Source organism: Dromiciops gliroides, chromosome 4 (assembly GCF_019393635.1).
Source record: "Dromiciops gliroides isolate mDroGli1 chromosome 4, mDroGli1.pri, whole genome shotgun sequence".
In the NCBI taxonomy this organism is placed as follows: domain Eukaryota; kingdom Metazoa; phylum Chordata; class Mammalia; order Microbiotheria; family Microbiotheriidae; genus Dromiciops; species Dromiciops gliroides.
The window spans coordinates 292,812,291-292,834,898 of record NC_057864.1 but is presented as its reverse complement, the minus strand read 5'-3'; the positions used below and the strand labels follow the sequence as shown (position 1 = coordinate 292,834,898).

At 36.5% G+C, this 22,608-nt stretch overlaps 1 protein-coding gene across 1 annotated transcript in view; it reads right to left on the bottom strand.

Annotated features, from left to right (window-relative positions):
* Positions 1–22,608, bottom strand: part of LOC122752744 (regulating synaptic membrane exocytosis protein 1-like) — a 357,197-nt gene that overhangs the window by 215,578 nt on the left and 119,011 nt on the right. Inside the window, 4 exon segments of the mRNA XM_043999633.1 lie at positions 9,664–9,735; positions 12,967–13,120; positions 13,256–13,427; positions 14,177–14,307. Of these exon segments, the coding sequence (XP_043855568.1) occupies positions 9,664–9,735; positions 12,967–13,120; positions 13,256–13,427; positions 14,177–14,307 (529 nt within the window).

Genomic DNA, 22,608 nt, shown 5'->3' with positions numbered 1-22,608 from the left:
AAATGTCCAAGCAACAGAAAACACCATGGACAACTATGAACACCTAATTTGATGGTGAACTCTGATTCTTATTTGAAACTTCTTTTGTAATCAATAGCTCAATTTGTGTATTTCCATCACAAATAGCACATAAGTAAATGACTGGTCATTTCTTGAAGGACTTTGGCAGTAAAATTCTTAACCCTACTTACAAACTAATTATAACTTCTTATAAGACAATAGAACTATCCCATAATGATTTGTGTTGTAATGCAAATAGTAGAAAAAATAAAAGACCTTTAAGTTATTTCTTGTGTGTTCAATAAGGTATAGTTTTAACTTCTTTTGACTTGCTCAACATAACAAGACAATATAATGACTATTTTTGACAGTTTAGAATAGATTAAAGTTTGTCTCAAAGATTTTTATTCTGTTACAGGGAGAATATAAAATTTCATGACATATAAATGCATTACTACATATTTAAATGTATATCTTTAAAATATAACTAGTATGTAGAGATTTGATTACAATTGGGAACCTCAGGTCTGTTCTTTTATTTACCTGGTCTTTCAAATTCATTGTTAGACTCCTTCAAAATATTATTTGCAGAGACAGAATGTCTTTATTCCACTACATTTGATCTTACCTATCTCTACCATACTTAATATAGAAATCTAATAGCAATGTTGTCTAAAAATAACTCTGTGAGATAGCATTTGCCACATTTAGTAGATATCCCATTTTGTCACTCTGTGGGATGTTATTTATAATATGATGACTATATATGGCATGAGTCAGTTAAAGTTTTTACTCTGAGTAATACAAACCCTGCTATAAAATCTACAGCTAAGACCTATTATTTTGATAGTTTTGTACATGGGGGAAAAGATAAAGAAAGCTTTTGGTGTTGGATTCTATAATTTATCTAGAAAAATGCTATAGCTGCCATTTATAGGTGAGGAAAAACAAAATTCTCTTCTGACTTTGTATCCTGCCAAGTTAATTCACTTGCCATCAAAAATTCATATTTTAAAATCTTCATGTTTTCTTTATTTTATACAAAATGAAACTCAATGGGATTATCTCACATATAGATTTTTTGGGGCAGGGCAATGAGGGTTAAGTGACTTGCCCAAGGTCACACAGCTAGTCAAGTGTCTGAGGCCAGATTTGAACTTAGGTCTTTCTGAATCCAGGGCCAGTATTTTATCCACTGCGCTACCTAGCTTCCCCACAGACAGAAGTTTGATTAAAGGATCAAGTGTAAAATACTCACTGAATGGCTAGGAGAGTTAATTTGAAAGTTCCTAATGAAATTGGTTTGGAGAATCATTTCAGGTATATCAATGAGTACCCATAGGGTGCTTCTTTTGAACTTTTAAAATGAAATAACTTTTACTTATTTACTTTTTTTCTTAAAGTTACTTATGACTTGCATGTACCTACCTCATCATATGCGTGTATGAACCCTAGATGCTGAAGATAGAATGCTCTGGGACCCTCATGCCTTCCACAGGAAATAGTTAGGCTCTTACTGGTACAGTCTGACCATGGCTAAAGATACATACCAAAGCTATGAAATTGAAGGGTGAGAATATCAGAGGAAAGTTCCAAATGTTAGGGGTAAAGGAGTCCAGATTGGCACCTTCCAAGTCAGAGACTCTACTTACAGTAATTAAACCCTCCCAAGGTGAGGGGTCTGAAGGTTCTGTAGAATAGTTTCATATAAGATATATCAGGTAAGTATATAAAACTATGCTTACTTGGTAATAAGAGGGCAATATTCAACCAAAGAATGCCCAGAACCTTTAGACAATGTACATTTTCTTACCACTTTGTGAATTTGCAAGTCCCAATTTTCAAAGTCATAGGAAAGCAAGTCTAGAAATTACATATGTGTATGTATGTACATACATAGGTATATTCTGTATTATAATGGCTAAAATAGATTTGACTAGTATCATGATTTTAAGTGTTGCTGCTATGAAGGTTTTCCCCAATATCTTGTCTCATGCCAAGAGTATGTAGGTTCACACAATTCATGCCTTGTCAACTTAGTGAGGTGGGTTTTTCATATTTTATACAATTCTTTATTATTTGTGAAGTAAATGAGAGATAATTTACTGGACTTTGCTTTCTATTCTTTATGATAACATTTATCTTATTCTTCAAATTCTAAATCTAGAACAAATACATCATTTGCATGCATTACTCAGGTAGCAAGATATTCCACAGAAGTAGATCTTCTAGGTTGCAGAAGCTTATACCTTTAAAAATTGAAATTTTGAATGCTGATGAAAATAGATCACATGTTCTCAGTCATTTTAAACAGAGTTTATTGAACAAAATGTATTCCACTCTGGGTCAGCATTAGGACCACCACTCAAGATGTACTTTTTAGACTATACCAGTGACTTAATAGGATATTGATTGAGGTGAGTAAGATTACTTCTCTTAGACATGATGCTAAATGGTACAAGAAGGATGTGGTTTTGCATCTTACTGGCTTTTTCATTTTTCTTAATGTTATAGACTTTTGTGTATCTTCTTACACTGATAAATCTATAGCTAGAAGAGACCTCAGAGGCCATTTTACAAATGAGGAAATTAAGCCCCAGGAAGTAAAGTAATTTGAGCAAGTTAACACAGGAAGTAAATGTCAGAGATGATATTTGAATGCAGCTCTTACAACTCCAGAATTCATGTTCTTTCCACTAGAGCACCATGCATTCTTCAGAATCTAAATACATACTAACCCTTCAGCTATCACCTTTGAATCTTCTGTTTCTAATCTATTTTTCTGGCTAGGAAACCAGACAACCAAGCTTGTTGAAGGAGCTTAACTTTAGGAGTTAACACAAAATAATAACTGAACAGGCTTTAAACTGAAGGTCTCAGGAATGTGTATACACACACACACACAAACACACACACACACACACACACTTATTTTTTTTTTTTTTTTAGTGAGGCAATTGGGGTTAAGCGACTTGCCCAGGGTCACACAGATAGTTAAGTATTAAGTGTCTGAGGCTGGATTTGAACTCAGGTACTCCTGACTCCAGGGCCAGTGCTCTATCCACTGCGCCATCTAGCTGCCCCCCCACACACTTCTTTTACAGAGTAAAGTATGTGGATTTTATATCAGCTTTTTTTCTTTTTTCATTTAAAAAAAATTCTTCTGTGTTTGAGGAACTTTTTTGGAAAATTGAGGTTGTCAGAAATCTGACCTCCAGATAAACAGAATACCAGATTGATATCTTTTATTGTTAAGAATTTTAAAGTAAAAACTTTAAGAATTTAAAATAAACCAAATGAATTGTCTTCACATTAGGAAAACGAAAAAACAAATCAATTCATGTATACTGGCTAAAGGTTTTTTTTTTTTAATTTCCTCAGTGAAAGTAATCTATATTTTTGGCAGTGGATCAGGTATGAGCCAGGAGTCCTAAGCAGCAAATTGAAAAGGGAGGTGGAGGGGACTTGGATAGCTATCTGGATCCAGTGACCCTAGGCTATCTTTGTCTTTTGTGTTTTACTTATGAGCAGGAACCAAGAAAAGACCAGTAGGAATATCAGCCAGAATTACAGATAAAGGGCAAACTGGAAAAAGAGATAGTGCTGAGAGAAATGTGAAAGTCCTAGGCCTCTAGGTCAGCTAGGTGGCACACTGGATAGAGTGCCAGGCCTGAAGTTAGAAAGACTCATATTCCTGAGTTTAAATCTGGCCTCAAACACTTCTTAGTGTGTGACCCTGGACAAGTTGCTGAAGTTGATTGCCTCAGTTCTTCATCAGTAAAATGAGCTAGAGAAGGAAATGACAAACCACTCCAGTATCTTTGCCAAGAAAACCTCAGATGGGGTCACAAAGAGTCAGACATAACTGAAATGACTGAACAACAATAACATGGCCTCCAGGGAGGATGTGGCGTAGGAGCAGGATGCCGGTCTAGAACAGTCTAAAGAAGCGACCTCTTCATTACTAGGTGTGAAGTCAGTCATTAGAAATAAGATATTTACTTCAGGCAAACTAAAATTAATAGAGAGAAATAAATGAGAGTAAAAAAGTAGAGGATAGCCCAGGAGCTGGAACTTGAATGCTTTCAGGAAGAATTAAGAGAGATGAGTGTCATTTCAGGGTAGAAAGTTTGGAAAGGCTTTGGAGAGCATAAGAGATTTTTCCAGTCCTGGGGATCAGGGCAAGTCAATTGCTTCTTTACATCATTGGATAAAAAATCTGAGGCTAAAGATAAAAAAAAGAAGAAAAAAATCCTCCTTAGAACCCTCTAGCTTTGGAGTAGACAGTTTGAGTGGGAAGAATATTAGAGTACCTGGGTTCAAATGTCATTCCTATCAATTACTAGCATGTGCCTTTGGGCAACTCATTAAGCCCTTCAAAGCCTCAGTTTCCTCATCTGTAAATTGGGGGATATGGATGTGAAGGATGACTTCTCTGCTTAATTCTACAACTATGGACTAATAAAAAATTTATTTGGGACTCATAGATAGGTACTAACTTTTCCTATATTGCATGAGGGGTGTCATCACTCTCTTCTGGTTTGCCTCCTACCTATCTAAAAACTCCTTCTTAGGAGCCTTTTCAGGCTCATTAGTTATACTATACTCTCTTACTAGAGGCATTCACTACGATTCTCTGCTAGGCCTTCTTATCTTCTTCCTCTGTACTATCTTTCTGGTAACTTAACCAGCTCCCATGGTTTTAACTGTAACCACCATGCAGATGGCTCTCAAATCTATATATCTAGTGTCAGTCTCCCTTTAGCTTCAATCCCCAAACATCAATTGTCTATTGGATGTTTCAAATTGGTCTTAGAAACCTCTTAAATTCAATGTGTCAAGAATTGAACTTATTATATGCCACCCCTCCCAAGTCACTACTCTGTCAAATTTACCTATTTTGATCAAAGACATCATCACTCTTCCAGAATATCAGGTTTGGTACCTTAGATTTCCTCTAATCAGCTGTCAGCTTTTTCTCTTTCTACCTCTATATCTTTCACCTCCTCTCTTCTTTATACTCATACAATTATCATCTTAGTTAATGCACTTAGTTTTGCCCAGATGATTACAATAGCTTCCTAATTGGTATCCCTGACTGAAATTTCTCACCACTGTAGTCCATTTTAGACATTACTATTACAGTGTTTGCTTTAGTGAAGATCTGATAATGTTTCTCCCCTACTCATTAAACTCCAGTGGTTTCTGGTTGATTATATATGTATGTACATATGTACATAGGTATGTATTCCTGTGTGTGCATGTGTGTATGTATATACACATATTTCCTCTGTTTAGCTTTTGTTTTAAAATCCTTCACGACCTGGCCCCAGTCTAGCTTTCCAACTTCAGTTTATACTAATCTCCTTCTAGCACATTATAATCCACCCAAAATGGTCATCTCCAATTCCCTCACTCAAGCTATTTCTTATCTCTCTGCCTTTGCACTAGTTGTCTCAGATGCCTAGATTGCACTTTCTTCATTATCTCTGCCTCATATAGTCTCTTGCAAGACACATTTCACGTGATGCAGAGATTTTCTGAGAAAATACTTTATCTGATAACTTTTGTGAACTGAATGGTGTAATTATGTTGCCCAAAGTAAGGAGGTTAATAATTGTTTATTTATTGAATGATTTTTATAGTTCAAAGAGATTTTAGCAGAAGTCCTTAGAGTTAAAATATTATAAATTATTTGTTTTTGTGATTATTGAGTTCATTATTAATTGTATATTCAGCTTAAAAAGGCACTGTTCAAGCACCACCTTAACAAAGATCTTCCTGATTGCTCTGCTAGTGCCTTTGCTCCCAAACTGTCTTGTATGTAACTACTATGTATACATTATCACTTATTAATTTTATGATTATGTTAAATATGGCCGATATGTATTTCTCTCAGAATATAATCAATAAAACTGACCAAATAGGGGCAGCTAGGTGGCGCACTGGATAAAGCACCGGCCCTGGATTCAGGAGTACCTGAGTTCAAATCCAGCCTCAGACACTTGACACTTACTAGCTGTGAGCTGTATGACCCTGGGCAAGTGACTTAACCCTCATTGCCCCGCAAAAACAAACAAACAAACAAAAAACTGACCAAATATTCATTCTAAATGGGAAAAGACAATTGATTACTGGACTAAACTCTGAAGTGGAGTCATTTAGGAAAGGAGAATTTGGAAACTATATGGACACATTTAGAGAGAGAGAGAGAGAGAGAGAGAGAGAGAGAGAGAGAGAGAGAGAGAGATCTACAACTTGTAAGTTTTTCCCATTAAATTGTCACTGATATTCTACATTCACACACACACATAATTTCTCTATAGTTCAAGTATTAAATTCTTAAGAAAGAGAAAAAGGAGTAAGAGAATTTTAAAAAGATCTTTTTCTCAGTCTGCATGATATACTATCTGAGACAATGAGAAGAGGTAACAATGTCAGTGACAACAAAAGAAAAGGTCCAAATAGTAATAGTGAGGAAGCAGTGAAGTAAATTTTGGATCTTTTAGTAAGAAAAGAGAGAAACAAGACTCTTAGGGTCATATGTCCCATGAGTAGGGAAAAGATAATTAATGTAAGTAAAATCAAGGACAAACTTTGTGTAGTCTTAGCAGTCATGCCATTGGTAGTGGTGGTGAGGAGGGAGGACAAGAGAGAATATAACTAAATTTTAGCTAATGAAGATGACATTTCAATTCAGATTTTCTTCAAGGTACACTCAGGTAAAAATGTAAAAATAGCATACTTGTTTGACTTCAGAACTATGAGTGGCACCAATCCCATATCAAGAGTGAAGAATAAAGGAAAGAGGGGCAACTAGGTGGCACAGTGGATAAAGCACCGGCCCTGGATTCAGGAGTACCTGAGTTCAAATCCGGCCTCAGACCCTTGACACTTACTAGCTGTGTGACCCTGGGCAAGTCACTTAACCCCCATTGCCCCGCAAAAAAAAAAAAAAAAAAAGGAAAGAGTTGGGTATTCTATGTGTTCCATCAACACCCACTTATTATCAAGAAATCTTGATGAAAGTTCCTTATTAATGATTTACAGAAAGACATTACAAGTCTCACGGGATAAGAAGGGACTGCAACTCTTAATGGAATCCTTACTGAATGGGATGGCAAATGTATCAGTCTCAAAGGTCACTAATAAATTATCTATGTTTGAAATGGCAGATGAGGCGTAGCTTCCCATCTGTGAATAAAAATCATACTTCCAGATACCAAAAGGACTAAAGAACTTCCTAAAATAGACAAAACATACTTAGGATTTGGTGGTACCCCAGTGGAAGGAGTTTGGCAACCCTTCAGTACTATATTCTTTTGGTGGGATGGGGGAGAAAGAGCTCTTCCATTCATGAAGAGCTAGGTTTAAGTCTTCCTTCTAACACATACTTGATGTGTGACCCTGTGCAAGTTAGGTAATCTATTGGTGCCCTAGGCCATTCTCTATGACTATCTGTTGCAGAAATGGTGTCAACCTGTGTTTAGAGAAGTTCTTCATTGGGAGGTCACCTCTGCAATAAAAAAATAAATTAATTATCCATCTATACATGTTTAATACTGAACCAATCAGGGAAATAAAATGACAAGATTAATCTCTTCAGTGTTTTTTACATCTTCACCTTAGCAAAAATCCTTTAAAATAGAAAGGAGTAGAAGCATTTGCTTCTCATCAGTGGTATTACCTAAAATATCTGGATTTGGATTTGGTACAGGATAGATTTGTGTGATATTAGGCTAGAAATTCTTTATAAGGCTAACTTGGTCCTTCTGCATTTTCTTTGCTTTGAGTTGTACCCAGTATTATTGCAAGTTTTCACATGAATCCTTCATGTGATGCAACAATTTTGTCCTTGTTTATTTGCAAGTAAACTTTTGATATGGAAAACCTTGTGGGTAGACAGGGTGAGGAAGCTGCAAAAGCACAGGCCCCATAATGGCAGAATGATCAAGTACAAGTTATCTTTCTTTTTCTATAAGATTCTAAAAAGTCTCACATTCACTTCTTAGAAAACATCCTCTGCAAACTCTCCACACAAAAGAAGTTCTTTCTAAGCTAAGGTTTCATCTGACTGTAAGAGGACAACTTTAAACTGGTAGAAAACCATTGTTATGTAGATTGGATTTATTCATTCTCACCATTACAATGAAAAGAAAAAACTAAATATGGACACAGCATGGTACAGAAGAAAGAAAACACTGACTCTGGAGGTAGAGAACTTTGTGTTGTCTCCCCATTAGAATGTAGGTTCCTTAAGGGCAGTTGACGTACCCTTCTATTTGTAGACCCAGCTGTTAGAAAGTAAGTGATTATTGGATGCTCTTGCATTCCACTCTGCTCTATATAATAAGACCTCTAAGATCCCTTCCATCTAAAGAATTCTCTGGTTCTGGTCCCTTCCATATTTGGTGGGAAGCAGTGTGGTGCAGTGGACAGAACACCGATCTGGATTCAAAGGACCTTCATTTGGATCCCAGCTCTGACCTATTCTTCCTGCATGACCTTGGGTAATTACAAGTTAAAACAAGGAAGTTGAAATAGATGGCTTCTGGGATTGTTTAAAGCTCTATCTATGATATTATATTGTTATTCCCTTATGTACAGAAAAAATTACATGCTTCTCCTAAGTGTTACCAGTTAATTATTAACCATGGTGGAATTTATTTATGTTTTGCATTTTGTAAGACAGAACTATCTAAAAATATTTTTCATGCAAAGAATGCACCTCCTTCTCTGAACTTAGATGAATTAAGGAGATATATAAAAATAATAACAATAACAATATTAGCAATCCTTTCCAAAGAATTATTAGTTAACAGCTTATTTGATATGTATTCAGACATTTTTTAAAAAATCAACAACTTCATGATTAGCAAAAATTTTTCTTCTTAAAAATAAAATCCATGGAATCTTGCCCAAGAGGACATTATTCTTTCTTAATTATTAGTAGAGTTTTACCATTTTACCTTTAACTTTTAGATTTTAATTTTACCTCTAACCTTTCTTTATGCCTGGAGAATCAAGTCTTTAAAAAATTGTATCCTTTATAATCCACAAATCATTTTACTCCTTGATACTAAGGTTAAAAAAAAATGTGTTGACAAAATTACTGCTGTTGTATTTTTCTGTGTGTGTGTTTTTTAAAAGATATCTACACACTTAGGGTAATGATAATGAATGCCTCACATAGGGATAAAAGATATAGCCATGCCACATGCAGTTATAACTACTACCATGCATATTTTTCAGTATATTCCATGGAAGGCTGTCTTATGTTCAGAAGCCTAGGAAGGAAAAATCATAAAAATGCCACACAGAACAAATGAGAGTGGAGTTTTTATCAGTAAAGTGAACTGTATTCTTTGAAATAAAATTCATCTTTTCACTTATGCTTAGAGCATTGTGAAGTAATTTAACTGGCCTCGCTCATCTTACTTCTAGGCAATAAATTGATGGAGGTGAATAAATGGAAATGTTAATTACTAAATGCCGGTCCATTTTCAACCGCCTAGGTAATTTAGAAGGGAAGTCGCCATGGAATAACTAATACTGAGTTCACTAGAATACTATATCTCCAAATCAGCCTTAGTGGGGATCGTGGGTTACTAGAAGAATAAGCGAAAGCACAAAGAAGCCGGGACATGCTCTGCACCCACGCACCTGGAGGAACTACTCCAATACCATCATCAACCTCATAATCTGAGATGTCACTATCAATGATTCGCTGAGATCCTGCACAACAGTAAGGCAAATACATACCTATGTATCTGATTGACTTGTAAAATATAAAGGAAACAATAAGCTTAAAAAAAATAATCCAATGACAGAGCTATGGAAGCATTTAGAACAATACATGATACATATTTAATTGATTCATAATGTGGCACTGAGTCACACCCAACGAGTCTTCTTTTTGCTTACCATACACGATGCCCTGATGGGCATCATGAGATTCTTGATATCCTTGTGCTCATCACACCCATTAAAGAGGTTCCCATATGGTAAGGAGGTAGAGAAAGGTGTTTCTCTTTTAGTTTATTTGTTTTGTTTTGGTTTTTATAATATAACTCCTTGAATTTTGTACCTTTTTTTCAATTGACACATCACAACAGAAAAGAAATGCCAGTAATACCCACAGTATCCTTTCTTAAAGACTTAGCCCACAGCTTACATTATGCAGGGATCCTTTCTTTCCAACTGCTAATGTTTCCCCCCTTCCTTCCCTCCCTCCCTTCTTTCTTCCTTCCTTCCCTCTCTCCTTCCCTCCCTCTCTCCCTCCCTCCTTCCCTCCCTTCCTCCTTTCTTTCTTTCCTTCCTCCCTCACTTCCTCCTCCTTCCTTACTTCTTCCTTCCTTCCCGCCATCTATCCTTCCCTCCCTCCCTTCCTTCCTTTTTTCCTTCCCTCCCTCCCTTCCTTCCTCCCATCTTCCCTCCATTCCTTCCTTCCTCCTTCCTTCCTCCCTCCCTCCTTTCCTCCCTTCCTTCTTCCTTTGCTTCCTTTGCTTCCTTCCTTCCTCCATCCCTCCCTCTATCCTTCCTTCCCTTCCTCTATCTTTCCCTCCCTCCCTCTTTCCTCCCTCCTTTCCTCCTTTCCTTCCTTCCTTCTTCCTTTCCTCCTTCCTCCCCTCCCTCTATGCTTCCCTCCCTCCTTCCTCCTTTCCTTCCCCCATCCCTCCCTTTCTTCCTTCCTTCCTCCCTCCCTCCTTCCCTCCCTCTCTCGTTCCTCCCTCCCTCCCTCTCTCTTTCCTCCCTCCTTCCCTCCCTTCCTTCCTCTTTTCCTTCCTTCCTTCCTTCCTTCCTTCCTTCCTTCCTTCCTTCCTTCCTTCCTTCCTTCCTTCCTTCCTTCCTTCCTTCCTCCCTCCCTCCCTCCCTTCTTCTTTCCTTCCTCCCTCCCTCTCTTCCCTTGTTCCTTCCTTCTTTCCTTCCTTCCTTCTTTCCTTTTCTCCTTTCTTCCTTTCTGCTTTCCTCCCTCCTCCCTCCCTTCCTTCCAACTGCTAATGTTTACCTACCTTCGTATACTCTGTGCTCCTTGAGAACAGGTATTGTTTTTTGCCTTGTGCATATTTATCCTCACTGCTTAGCACAATGTCTGATACACAGTAAGCGTTTTATAAATTTTTGCTTACTGAGTAACTGACTCCATAATATAAATGCTTTTGAATTTTAAAAAATGCTGGCAATTAGGCTTTAATGACCAGGAAATTTTACAGAGAGATTAAATAAATGAAAAGATCTTTCTGTATAACACTAACTTCAGGATAATGGGTTTTTTTTTGGGGGGGGGTCTACCCATGTGATTTCATTGGTATATGGAATTCTCAGCCACTGATACAAGGTAACAATTTGTTCATAACTTAAGAGCTTTAAAAAGTTGGCTGACAGGTGTACTTTCATATGGTCACATACCTTGCATCAGTCTGAGGCAGAACTTTTACTAGGTTTTCCTGATTCCAAGACTAGCAGTGTAGTAAAAATGGAAAGACTGGCAGATTTGGAATCAAAGACCCGAGTTCAAATCCCATATCTGCCACTTACTATTATGTGACCTTGGTCAAGTCACTTAACTTCTTCTGTAAAATATGGGGATTTTACTGCAAAACCTCTGAGGTTTTCTGCAGCTCTAAATTTTTGGTCTTATGATTGCCTGTAAATAATTACCCTGGGTAAAATGAAAAAGGTAAATCAAACTCTATTTAAAAGCAAATGAGATTCATATTTTCCAGAGTAACTTTCAAATTTTCATGTTTAGTCATGAACCCACAGAGTACCTCATAGCTATGAAGATGTTAAAATTTATTATGATGTCTAGCATGATGGATGGAATACTAGAGTCAGGAACTACTTATTTTAAATCATGCTTTGGATATATACTATCCATGTGACCTTAGACAAGTTATTAAATCTCCCTTAAGCTCAATTTTCTCCTCTATAAAATAGAAAAAATAAATAGCATTTATCTCATAGGGTGTTAGCAGTTTTACACGAGATAACACATATAAAGTGTTAAATAAATATGAACCATTATTTTAAAAATTGGTAACAAAGCATATATTCACATATATATATATATATATACACACAAATCTAAGATGAACATTCTATTATTGGTCTACTTAAATGATTTTTTTTGAAATCTGTATGAAACCAAAACCAAAATTGTCCCTTTAAAGTCTCTCACAAATCTAGTTTCCCCACTAGTTTTTCAAATGTTCACACAGATTCTAAGCTAATCTTACTTAAAAAACATCTAAAACTTTTTTTTATTATTGAATGCACTTTTTGGCCAGCCCTCTGTAAGAGGGCATAGAGCACTAAAGTTATTAAAAATAAATATATGATTATTTTTTTAAATCCCTCAGAATTAAGGGCCTTCAATATAACTGGTACAGTGCATAATATGACATTATGCAATTTTAAATAAAAAAAACATTTCTGGTGCGACTAAATACTTACATGTGTAAAATTTGTTTGGCATGACCTTTAGATGAGGTCCCCATTAATTATATGAAGATGTAAATAATGATAGGTGGATAGATAGGTAGGTAGATAGATAATTAGATGAATGAATAGATGATTAAATAAATGGATAGATAGATGATAGATGATAGATAGATGATAGGTAGGAAGGTAGATAGGGAGGGGGGGAAGGAGAGAAGGAAGGAGGGAAAGAGGTACATAGGTAGGTAGGTAGATGATGATAGATAATTAGATGAATGAATAGATGAATAAATAAATGGACAGATGATAGATAATAAAAACACTGGGAATTTTGCTACAGTTGCATTCTGAGCTTAATTGTATAGTTTGATAATTCTTTCTATTGTTTTCTTTTAAAACTCCAGAAAAAAAACAAAACATTTTACTCTTGTAATTACAACTGACTTTCCTCAGAACCATTTCACCATTTCCTGCTTACACCCAATATTTCTGCTAACTGGTAGCATAGAAAGATTTCAGGCTTACTTTGTAGTTTTTTGCTAGAGCTTTCTCCATGAATGTGTCTCCTTGGCATGAAAGGTGATGGCTGAGGCAGAGGTAGCGAAGATTCATCGTGTGTCTGCAGTTTATACCAATGTGGTTCATCATCTAGCAGGGCTGTCTCCAGCTCTATGAGAATCTAGAGAGACATTTGTCAAGTTAAATCAGGAGGCAATCCCAATGTTGACTATCAAATTAATACAATTTCTATTCGGGAGATACTTTATATAGCATGTAAAATGCAAAGCACTCAAATTTTCATAGCATACATCACCTCTCCAAGAAATTCACTTTCTTCTTCTTGTACTCTTGGTTGATCCCACACAGTTATTTCTAACATTCGTTCTCTAAAATCTCTACGGTGCACATGTGAATAGAGAAATGTTTGGTTCCATTTTGGTTCTAGGACTTTCTTTACTGTTTTGGTCCTCCTTTTACTTTTATCACTGAAAAATAAACATCCTTATAAATTTCTCTAATTAAAAATCTTACTTTTTAATTAAAAGAAATTTTAAAATTATTTAAATTTTAATTAATTTAATTAATTAATTTTAATTAATTAAAAGAAAATTTTCTCTCCCATACCTTATGCCAATTTTTTGTGTGTGTATGTGTGTGTGAACCAAAATTCTTATAACAAATATGCATAATTAAGCAAAACAAATTCCCTCACTGGTTATATCCCCCCTCCAAAAGAAAAATACATCTTATTCTGTACCCTGAATCCATCACTTCTGTCAGGAGGTAAATAGCATATTTATAAATTACAAAGAAAAATAGGCACACAGTGTCACTCTATCTATACAAGATACTATTATCATTTTCAATATTGTTTACATAAACTACATAGATCCTAAAAGAGATAAAATATTTTCTTAGAGATTATATTCTAATTCAACTCTAACTATGCAAGAGTTAGGATTACAACTTTTTATGATACCCATATTCTAACTTTTTTTCCAAGATAAAACTTTGAGAAATTAAAATTTTGATTAAGGCATCTGGGGACATTAAAAGTAAGGATTTAGAAAATATCATGGAAACACAATTTATAAGAACTATGGAGTGGTCATCTCATTTATTGACAAGGTGATCGTTATCTAACCTCTGTTTTAAAAGTTTTAGAAAAGGAGGTGATTTGTGTTCCCTTATTAGCAAAATTCTGAAATGCTTTCTCCCCCAAAAGAATCACTACCTTCTATCTGGAAGAAAGTACATTTTCACATAGGGATTTCTGGGTCTTCCATCCACTCGAGGGGGTAGATCTGTTGCCTGAAGAACGTTTACTATAAGTTGATGTCCAACTTTGTCATACCACAGCTTCACCTATGGGATAATCAGAATGATATTAACTGTTGAAATCTAAGGACAAACTGACATTAGTACCAGGTGAAGGCAAAACTGAAAATCAATATTACTACTTACAACAATGTCTGGCCTGTAGTAAGCATTCAATAAATGTTTTTTTGATTACTCTGGAGGTGAGTCAAATAATTTCTAAGTAAATAATTTCATGAACAACACAATCTATGTTTTAAGAAGGAATATGCTGGGCAGCTAGGTGGCACAGTAGATAAAGCATGAGCCCTGGATTCAGGAGGACCTGAGTTCAAATTCAGCCTCTGACACTAACACTTACTAGCTGTGTGACCCTGGGCAAGTCACTTAACCCCCATTGCCCTGCCAAAAACAAAACAAAACAAGAAGGAATATGCCATTTGGGCAGAATAAGCAGTAGACATTTTTACTTTTTACCTTAAACTTAAAAAAAAATGGTTCTTACCCTCTGGCATTCTAACAATTTCAGAACTGTATTTTTATCTTTAATTAGTCCCCCAAAAATTATTTTTAAAATCATGTTTTGTTTTTTTGAGTGCTGAAAATCCCATTTGTAGTATAGAGAAATATTAAAAAGTTAAAGTAAGACACGGTGTTGATAATAGCATGGGGTCAAAAGGAAATTGATCAATAATAAAATGTGAAATATTGTTATCCTCAGAGCCCATGTGGCTTTTTTTCTCTTTAAAATTCAGTGGTAGAAGTGTCAATGAACCTTGAGGATCCAAAAGGAAAAGAGCAATTAGAAAAAAAAATATATATATATATATATAAACAGAGCAATTCATTATGCCCCAAATGGGGATTAAAACTCTCAGGCAATTATATGAAAAGGTAACAAATATTTAGCAATCATAGTAAAGGCATGAGAAGCAAAATTCAGCCTTCAGAAATCTACATATTTCTTCCTCTATGATTTTTTTAAAATAAAATATAAGCTCCTTGAGAGAAGAGACTTTAATTTATTTTATTTTTTTAGTGAGGCAATTGGGGTTAAGTGACTTGTCCAGGATCACACAGCTAGTAAGTGTTAAGTATCTGAGGCCAGATTTGAACTCAGGTGCTCCTGACTCCAGGGCCGGTGCTCTATCCACCACACCATCTAGCTGCCCAAGACTTTAATTTTTATTTAATTTAATTAATTATCCCTAGCACCTCCGACTGTGCCTAGTATCTAGTACTTACTTGATAAATGTTCATTGATTGACTGAACCACCTTAGCCTTTGTTCACAGGACCATAAATTTAGAGATAGAAAGAGCCCTTGAAAGTGACCAATCACCTTATTTTACAAATGAGTTAAACCGCGTGAAAGAGATATAAAGTGTGGGGCAGCTAGGTGGCATAGTGGATAGAGCACTGGCCTTGGAGTCAGGAGGACATGAGTTCAAATCTGGCCTCAGACACTTGACACTTACTAGTTGTGTGACCCTTGGCAAGTCACTTAAACCCAATTGAGAGAGAGAGAGAGAGAGAGAGAGAGAGAGAGAGAGAGAGAGAGAGAGAGAGAGAGAGAGACTTCCTCAATGTCATGCAGGAATTGAGTAGCTGGATTAGAAGCTGAATCCAGGTTTTAAGATTCCAGAGTCACCACTTTCCATGGCATTGATATCTCAGTTTTGATGCTTATGGAACTTTTCTTCTTTGGATAAGATTTATTTGTGTCTTTAGTTCCATGAAAACTTGATGTTGGTAGAACTATATAGCTCTACACTGATAGAATGTAGTAGAGTTTTGTGAGATTACAAAGAGGTTTGGTTACAATCACTAAGAGCCCTTCCATCTATGGTTCTTTAAACTGCTTTACCAGAAAATTGCCTGCACCTAGGTAATATTATGTAAAATGCTTTTACATGCCTCATATCTTTCCATACTAAGTCTAATAAGCTTTATGATGTCAGGGATAGGGGTCTTATTGTAGGTTAACTGTCAGTCCATTGACAAGGATTATTAAGCACCTATTATATGAAAGACATTGTGCTAAACAACTATGTAAAGATTTTATATGTATATACACATATATATACATATATGTACATATATTCATGTATGTAATTTATACATAGTTGTTTACAACTATTTACAAATATTAGACTATGAGGTCCCTGGGTCCCATATATAGAATATGTGTATATGTGTGTGTGTGTGTGTGTGTGTGTGTGCATAAATCAATAAGCATTTATCAGGTACAGTCCTAGGAGGTAGGGTGTATAAATATATACACACAAACACATGTGAGCATATCTATATCTATATGCATATATATGCATGTGTATATGTATATATGTGTATGTGCATGTGTATTTGTATGTGTGTGTGTGAAGAGAAGATAGAGAGGGGAGAGAGAAAGAGAGAGAGGAGAGGGGGGAGGGAGAGAGAGAGAGAGAGAGAGAGAGAGAGAGAGAGAGAGAGAGAGAGAGAGAGAGAGAGAGAGAGTGTTAAAGATTATCAGTAGAAGGAAGGCACTGGAATGAAAGGGGATCAAGTCTGGGGATACAAATAAAGGAAAAGACAGTCCCTACACTTAAGTGGCTCAGATTCTTTTTTTTTTACAGCCCAATGAGGGTTAAGTGACTCACCCAAGGTCACACAGCTAGATGGCTCACATTCTAATGGGGCAAGAAAACACATAAAAAGAAACTGAAAATCTAGAAGGAGTAGAGGGAAGGAAGGATACCTGGTGTAAGGCAGGAGAGGGCAGGATAAAGTCCAGGAGTGCACCTGAATGGGGATTTATGAGCTAGCTGCCCCGGGCCCCCTCCTTAAGTATAGGAAGAGAGGGATTGTCTTATATAAGAAACAAGAATAGAGCAAGTGTCCCTGTATGAGAGTACACAGGTAAGAATAAGGTATATGAAAACAGGAAAGGTAATAGGGAGCCAGGTTATGAAGGGTTTTATAAGGCAAACTGAGGATTTTATATTTGATCTTGGAGGTTATAGGAAGCCACTAGTTTATTGAATAAGAGGGCTGAAATGGTCAGACTTTGGGAAGATCAACTTGACAGGTGAATGGAGCATAGGTTTGAGTGGAGAGAGACTTGAGGCAGGGAGACAAACAAGCAGGCTATTGCAGTAGTCCATAGGTGAGGTAAAGAGGGTCTGTATTAGGGTGGCTTCCTTGTCAGAGGAAAGGATGGAAAATATATAAGGACTTAAAAATGACACCTTGGTTGTGAACCTGGATGAATGAGAGGATTGTGATACTTCTGATAATTATAGGGAAGTTACAAAGAGATGTGGTTTGGGAGGAGGGATAAGTTCAATTTGGGACATGTTGATTTTAAGATGCCTATGAGACATCCAGATACAGATGTCCAATAGGCAGTAGGAGAAATGAGACTGGAGGTCAGGATGGAGGGTAGGTTTGAGAATTATTAGTATAGGGATGATAATTAAAATCATAGGTATTGATAATATCACCAAGAAAAATAAGAGGGACAAGAGGTCCCAGGACAGAGCCCTGGGAGATATAGTTAGTTTTGTGACCTGGATGAAAAACCAGCAAAGGAGACAGAGGTAGAAATAGAAGAGTTGTGTCACTGAAAACTAGAATTGATCAAGGAAAAGATAACTATTGACAAAAGCTTTTTAGAGGTCAAAAAGGACAAGGATTGTGAAGAATCCATTAGGCTAGGCAATTAAAGTTGTAGTAGTAGTAGTCATAGTCATAGTCATCGTCGTTGTCGTCATAGTAGATGACTTTTACCACGGTCGTTAAAAGTATGAAATGCCGTCCAATTTAAATCTTACTACTAGCTCACAAATTTGAGATTCATTAACTGAGATTAAAGTAGGGAAGGTGGAAATTTCATCTTCATGGTATAGAAAAATTATTCCCCTAAATTGAATCATATTTACTGTTGGGAGTAATACAAAGATGACTCTTGGCAGGAAAAAAAAAATGATAATAGGATAAGGGAGCAAAAGACTCAAGAAGAGTCCTTGCTGTAGAGTTCAACTGGTTTACCAAGGGGTGAAGATGGGGAAAAAAGAGAGTATAGTAGTTGAGGGGTGATGGTCAGGGAAAGATTTGCAAGGTCAAGGTAAAGGAGGTCAGAGTGAGTAAAAACAAGGTCTTGTGGTGGTAACAAAGAGGGAGATTTGGATGAACAATAAACTGAGATCAGATAAGGGAATCTGAGAGTTCATAAACATGGTAGTGCTACATTAGTGGATGATGATAAGATCAAGAATATGGTTATTGTTTTGAGTAGCTGAGGCAGACTAGGAGTAGGTCATGGGAAATAAGGAAGTTAAAAACTGCTAGGTTAGGGTGTTTAAGAACATGTCTTCTTCCTGTGCCAAGATGGTCAAGTGAAGAAGCAACCCTCTGAATCTCCCCCAAATTTGCTCTCCAAACCAATATGAAACTGCCTCTGAATCATTCCAGGAGCAGGGAAGCAGCTGCCAGCCTGGCAGGAAATGTTTGTCTTACATAGATGGGAGGGAAGTGAGGTTCAGGAGCAGTAATAGCTACTTCTGGGCTCACAGCAGGGGGCCTAAAGCAGGGCTCTGAGCCTGGAGCAAATTACCAACAGTCTCTGACCACCTGCAAACCATCAGCTCCCTGGGGAGGTGAGCAGTCTGGGCAGCAGAGCAGGGACCCTCACCAGGCACCTCACAGCTAGCAAAGACTACCAGGGAGGCTTTGACCCTACTGCTGACCAGTAGTGAATTCCCACCCAAGACTGGCCAAGTTCCTGCCCCTGTGACCTCCCAGCAGAGAGACTCATTATGCAAACCAACATCAGGAGGCTCCAACCCTCAGCAGATCACAATAAAATTACCCCTCCAGGACCTGCCAGCAGAGGGACTAAGTTATCATAACATCCCAGCAGCAAGACCCTTACACTTGGGCAGATTGGAAACAAATTTACTCCTCTTCCAGGGCCTGCTAACAGAGAAGCCCTACTAATAGAGCAACCCTGCAGCAGGGTACCACCTCTGGGGTAGTCCAACAATAAGATCATTCCTCCAAAGCCAGCCACCAGCAAGACATTGTTGACTTTTGCAAGCCAGCACCAGGACACCACCCCTGGAAAAGGCCAGCCCACACCCAGGGGAGGCCAAAAAGGATGACTAATCCCCCAATACTAATGAGAAGGGAAGCTTGCTCTACAAAGAAAACAAGTAGCTAAGCCCTGAAGCCCAGTGAAAGCCATCAGCAAGACCCAGAGTCTCAGCACAAAAACTTGGCACAGTGTAGGAATAGAGCCCAACTCTATCATAAAAACAACAAGGCACAAAAATGAACAACAACAACAACAAAAGTTTGACTACTGATAGTTACTATAGTGATAGGGAAAATCAAGGCGTAAACATAGAGGAGGACAATAGTAACAAAATGGCTACAGGTGAAACTTCAAAGAAAAATGTAAATTGGTCTCAGGCCCCAAAAGAATTCCTGGAAGAGCTTAAAAAGGACTTTAAAGAGTGAGTTAGAGAAGCAGAAGAAAAATTGGGGAAAGAAATAAAAGTATTACAAGAAAGCCATGAAAAAGAAAAAAAAAATACTGAGAAAAAAAAACTCCATAAAAATAAATTTAAGTCAAATGGAAAATGAAGCACAAAAAGTCACTGAAGAAAATAATTATTTAAAAATTAGAATTGAACAAATGGAAACTAATAACTCTATGAGACACCAAGATACAATAAAACAAAATCAAAAAAGGTTAAAAAATAGAAGAAAATGTGAAATTTCTCATTGGAAATCAAAACTGACCTAGAAAATAGATCCAGGAGAGACAATATAAAAATTATTGGACTACCTAAAAGTCATGATAAAAAAAAAGCCTGGGCAATATCTTGCAAGAAATTATCAAAGAAAACTGCCCTGATATATAAGAATCAGAGGGCAAAATAGAAATGGAAAGAATCCACTGATCACCACCTGAAAGAGATCCCGAATTGAAAACTCACCGAAATATCATAGCCAAATTTCAAGGCTCACAGATGAAAGAAAAAGTATTACAAGCAGCCAAAAATAAACAATTCAAATACTGTGGAGCTACAGTCAGAATTACACAGGATTTAGCAAGTTCCACAATAAAGAATCACAGGGCTTGGACTATAATATATTGGAATGCAAAGGAGTTAGGTTTACAACCAAGAATCACCTACCCAGAAAAATTTCATATATTCTTTAAGGTAAAAAAATGTATATTTCATGAAATAAAGAACTTTCAAGCATTTTTTATTAAAAGGCCAGAGTTGAATAAAAAAATTGACCTCCAAATACAAGACTCAAGAGAAACATAAAAATGTAAAAAAGAAACAAGAAAGAAAAACTGTAAAAATTCCTTAAGGTTAAACTGTTTATATATCTATATGATAAGATAATGTTTGTAAGTCTTGATGACTTTATTATAATTGCAATTAGAAGAAATATATGTAGAAAGAGGTGATATTAAAGGGACAGCAATATTTATAAGTCTTAACAAATGTATTAAAAGAATAATTAGGTGTATCTTTAAACAGACAGTGGGGTTATAAGGTTACATTGATGGGATGACACCCCAAAAAGAAAAATAAAAGGGTAAGAAGGAAATTCATGGAAGGAGGGAGGGGGAAATTGAATGGGGTGAATTGTCCTACACACACACACACACACACACACACATGCACGCACGCACGCACGCACAAAAAAGTGGCATGAAGAACTGTAATAATGGAGGGCTTACCTTCCATGGGTATATGGAAAAACATTAAACCTTTCATCAAAGTTGGCTCAAAGAGGGAATAACCAACATACTTAGTTAGATATAGGAAACTATCTTATCCTGTAAGGAAGTTTAAAAAAGGAAGAGGATTATAGAAGGGGAAGAGTGGACTGATACAATGGAAGGGATATTGGGGAAGGCTGTGATCATAAGTAAAACACTGTGAGGAGGGAAAGGTTGAGGGGTAAGAGTGTCTGTGTGGGGATAAATAGGTAAAAAATAACATGGAGAGAAATAAAGTCATCATACCTATAAATGTGAATGGGATGAACTCACCCATTAAACAGAAGTGGGTAGCAGAATGGATTAAAAAACAAAATCCTACGATATGTTGTTTACAAGAAACACATTTGAAGGAGAGAGATACACACAGGGTACATATAAGAGGCTGGAACAGAATCTATTCTGCTTCAGCTGAATTAAAGAAAGCAAAGGGTAGGAATCATGATTTCAGACAAAGCAAAAGCAAAAATAGATCTAGTTAAAAGAGATAAGGAAGGAGAGTACATTTTGCTAAAAGGTACCATAGACAATTAAGTCATATCTATACTTAACATATATGCACCAAATGGTATAGCATGTAAGTTTTTGAATTAATAAACCAAAACTAGAAGCTGGTTTTTATGAAAAAAGAAAACAATAAAATAGATAAATCATTGGTTAATTTGATCAAAAAAGGAAAGAAGATAATCAAATTACTAGTATCAAACATGAAAGGATTAAACTCATCACCAATGAAGAGGAAATTAAGACAATTATTAGGAACTATTTTGCCCAATTATATGTCAACAAATTTGACAATCTAAATGAAATGGATGAATATCTAAAAGATATTAATTACCCAGATTAACAGAAGAAATAAAATATTTAAATAACCCAATTTTAGAAATAGAAATTGAACAAGCCATCAATGAACTACGTAAGAAAGTATCAATATTTATGTCCCCTAGTATAAATCTAAGAGTTGGGGAGAAGAGAAAGACTGTATGACAGGCTGAACTCTTTGAGGGGAAAAAAGGAATTTCCTGGAACTTGATAGACAACAGCTATCAAAATTTTGATTGGGTGCCAGATATTAACTGAATGAACTTCATTGAAAGACAAATTACTGACTGATGGTTATAGAGGGGGAACTTGGGAATGTGGGAGCCATTGTCAAGGTCTCCCATTTCAACAAGTTGGGGGAAATGAGTGAAAGTGCTGGAGAGTGTGACCAGGGAGGTTATATCTTCAAGTATTCACCAACCTTAATCTATAGTCTGAAATGTTGGCACTAGAGTGAAGAAGGTAAGATCAAAGACTGAACTGATTTTCTTTCTTTCTTTTTATTTTTTTGGTGGGGCAATGAGGTTTAAGTGACTTGTCCAGGGTCATACTGATAGTGTCAAGTGGCCAATTGTCTGAGGTCAGATTTGAACTCAGGTCCTCCTGAATCCAGGGATCCAGGGTCAGTGCTTTATCCACTGTGCCACCTAACTGCCCCTGACTGAATTGATTTTCCCCTAATTCTTGTTGAAAGCTGCTCTGAACTCTGAAATGCTTGCTCAGTAACAATGGATGGGGAGGGGG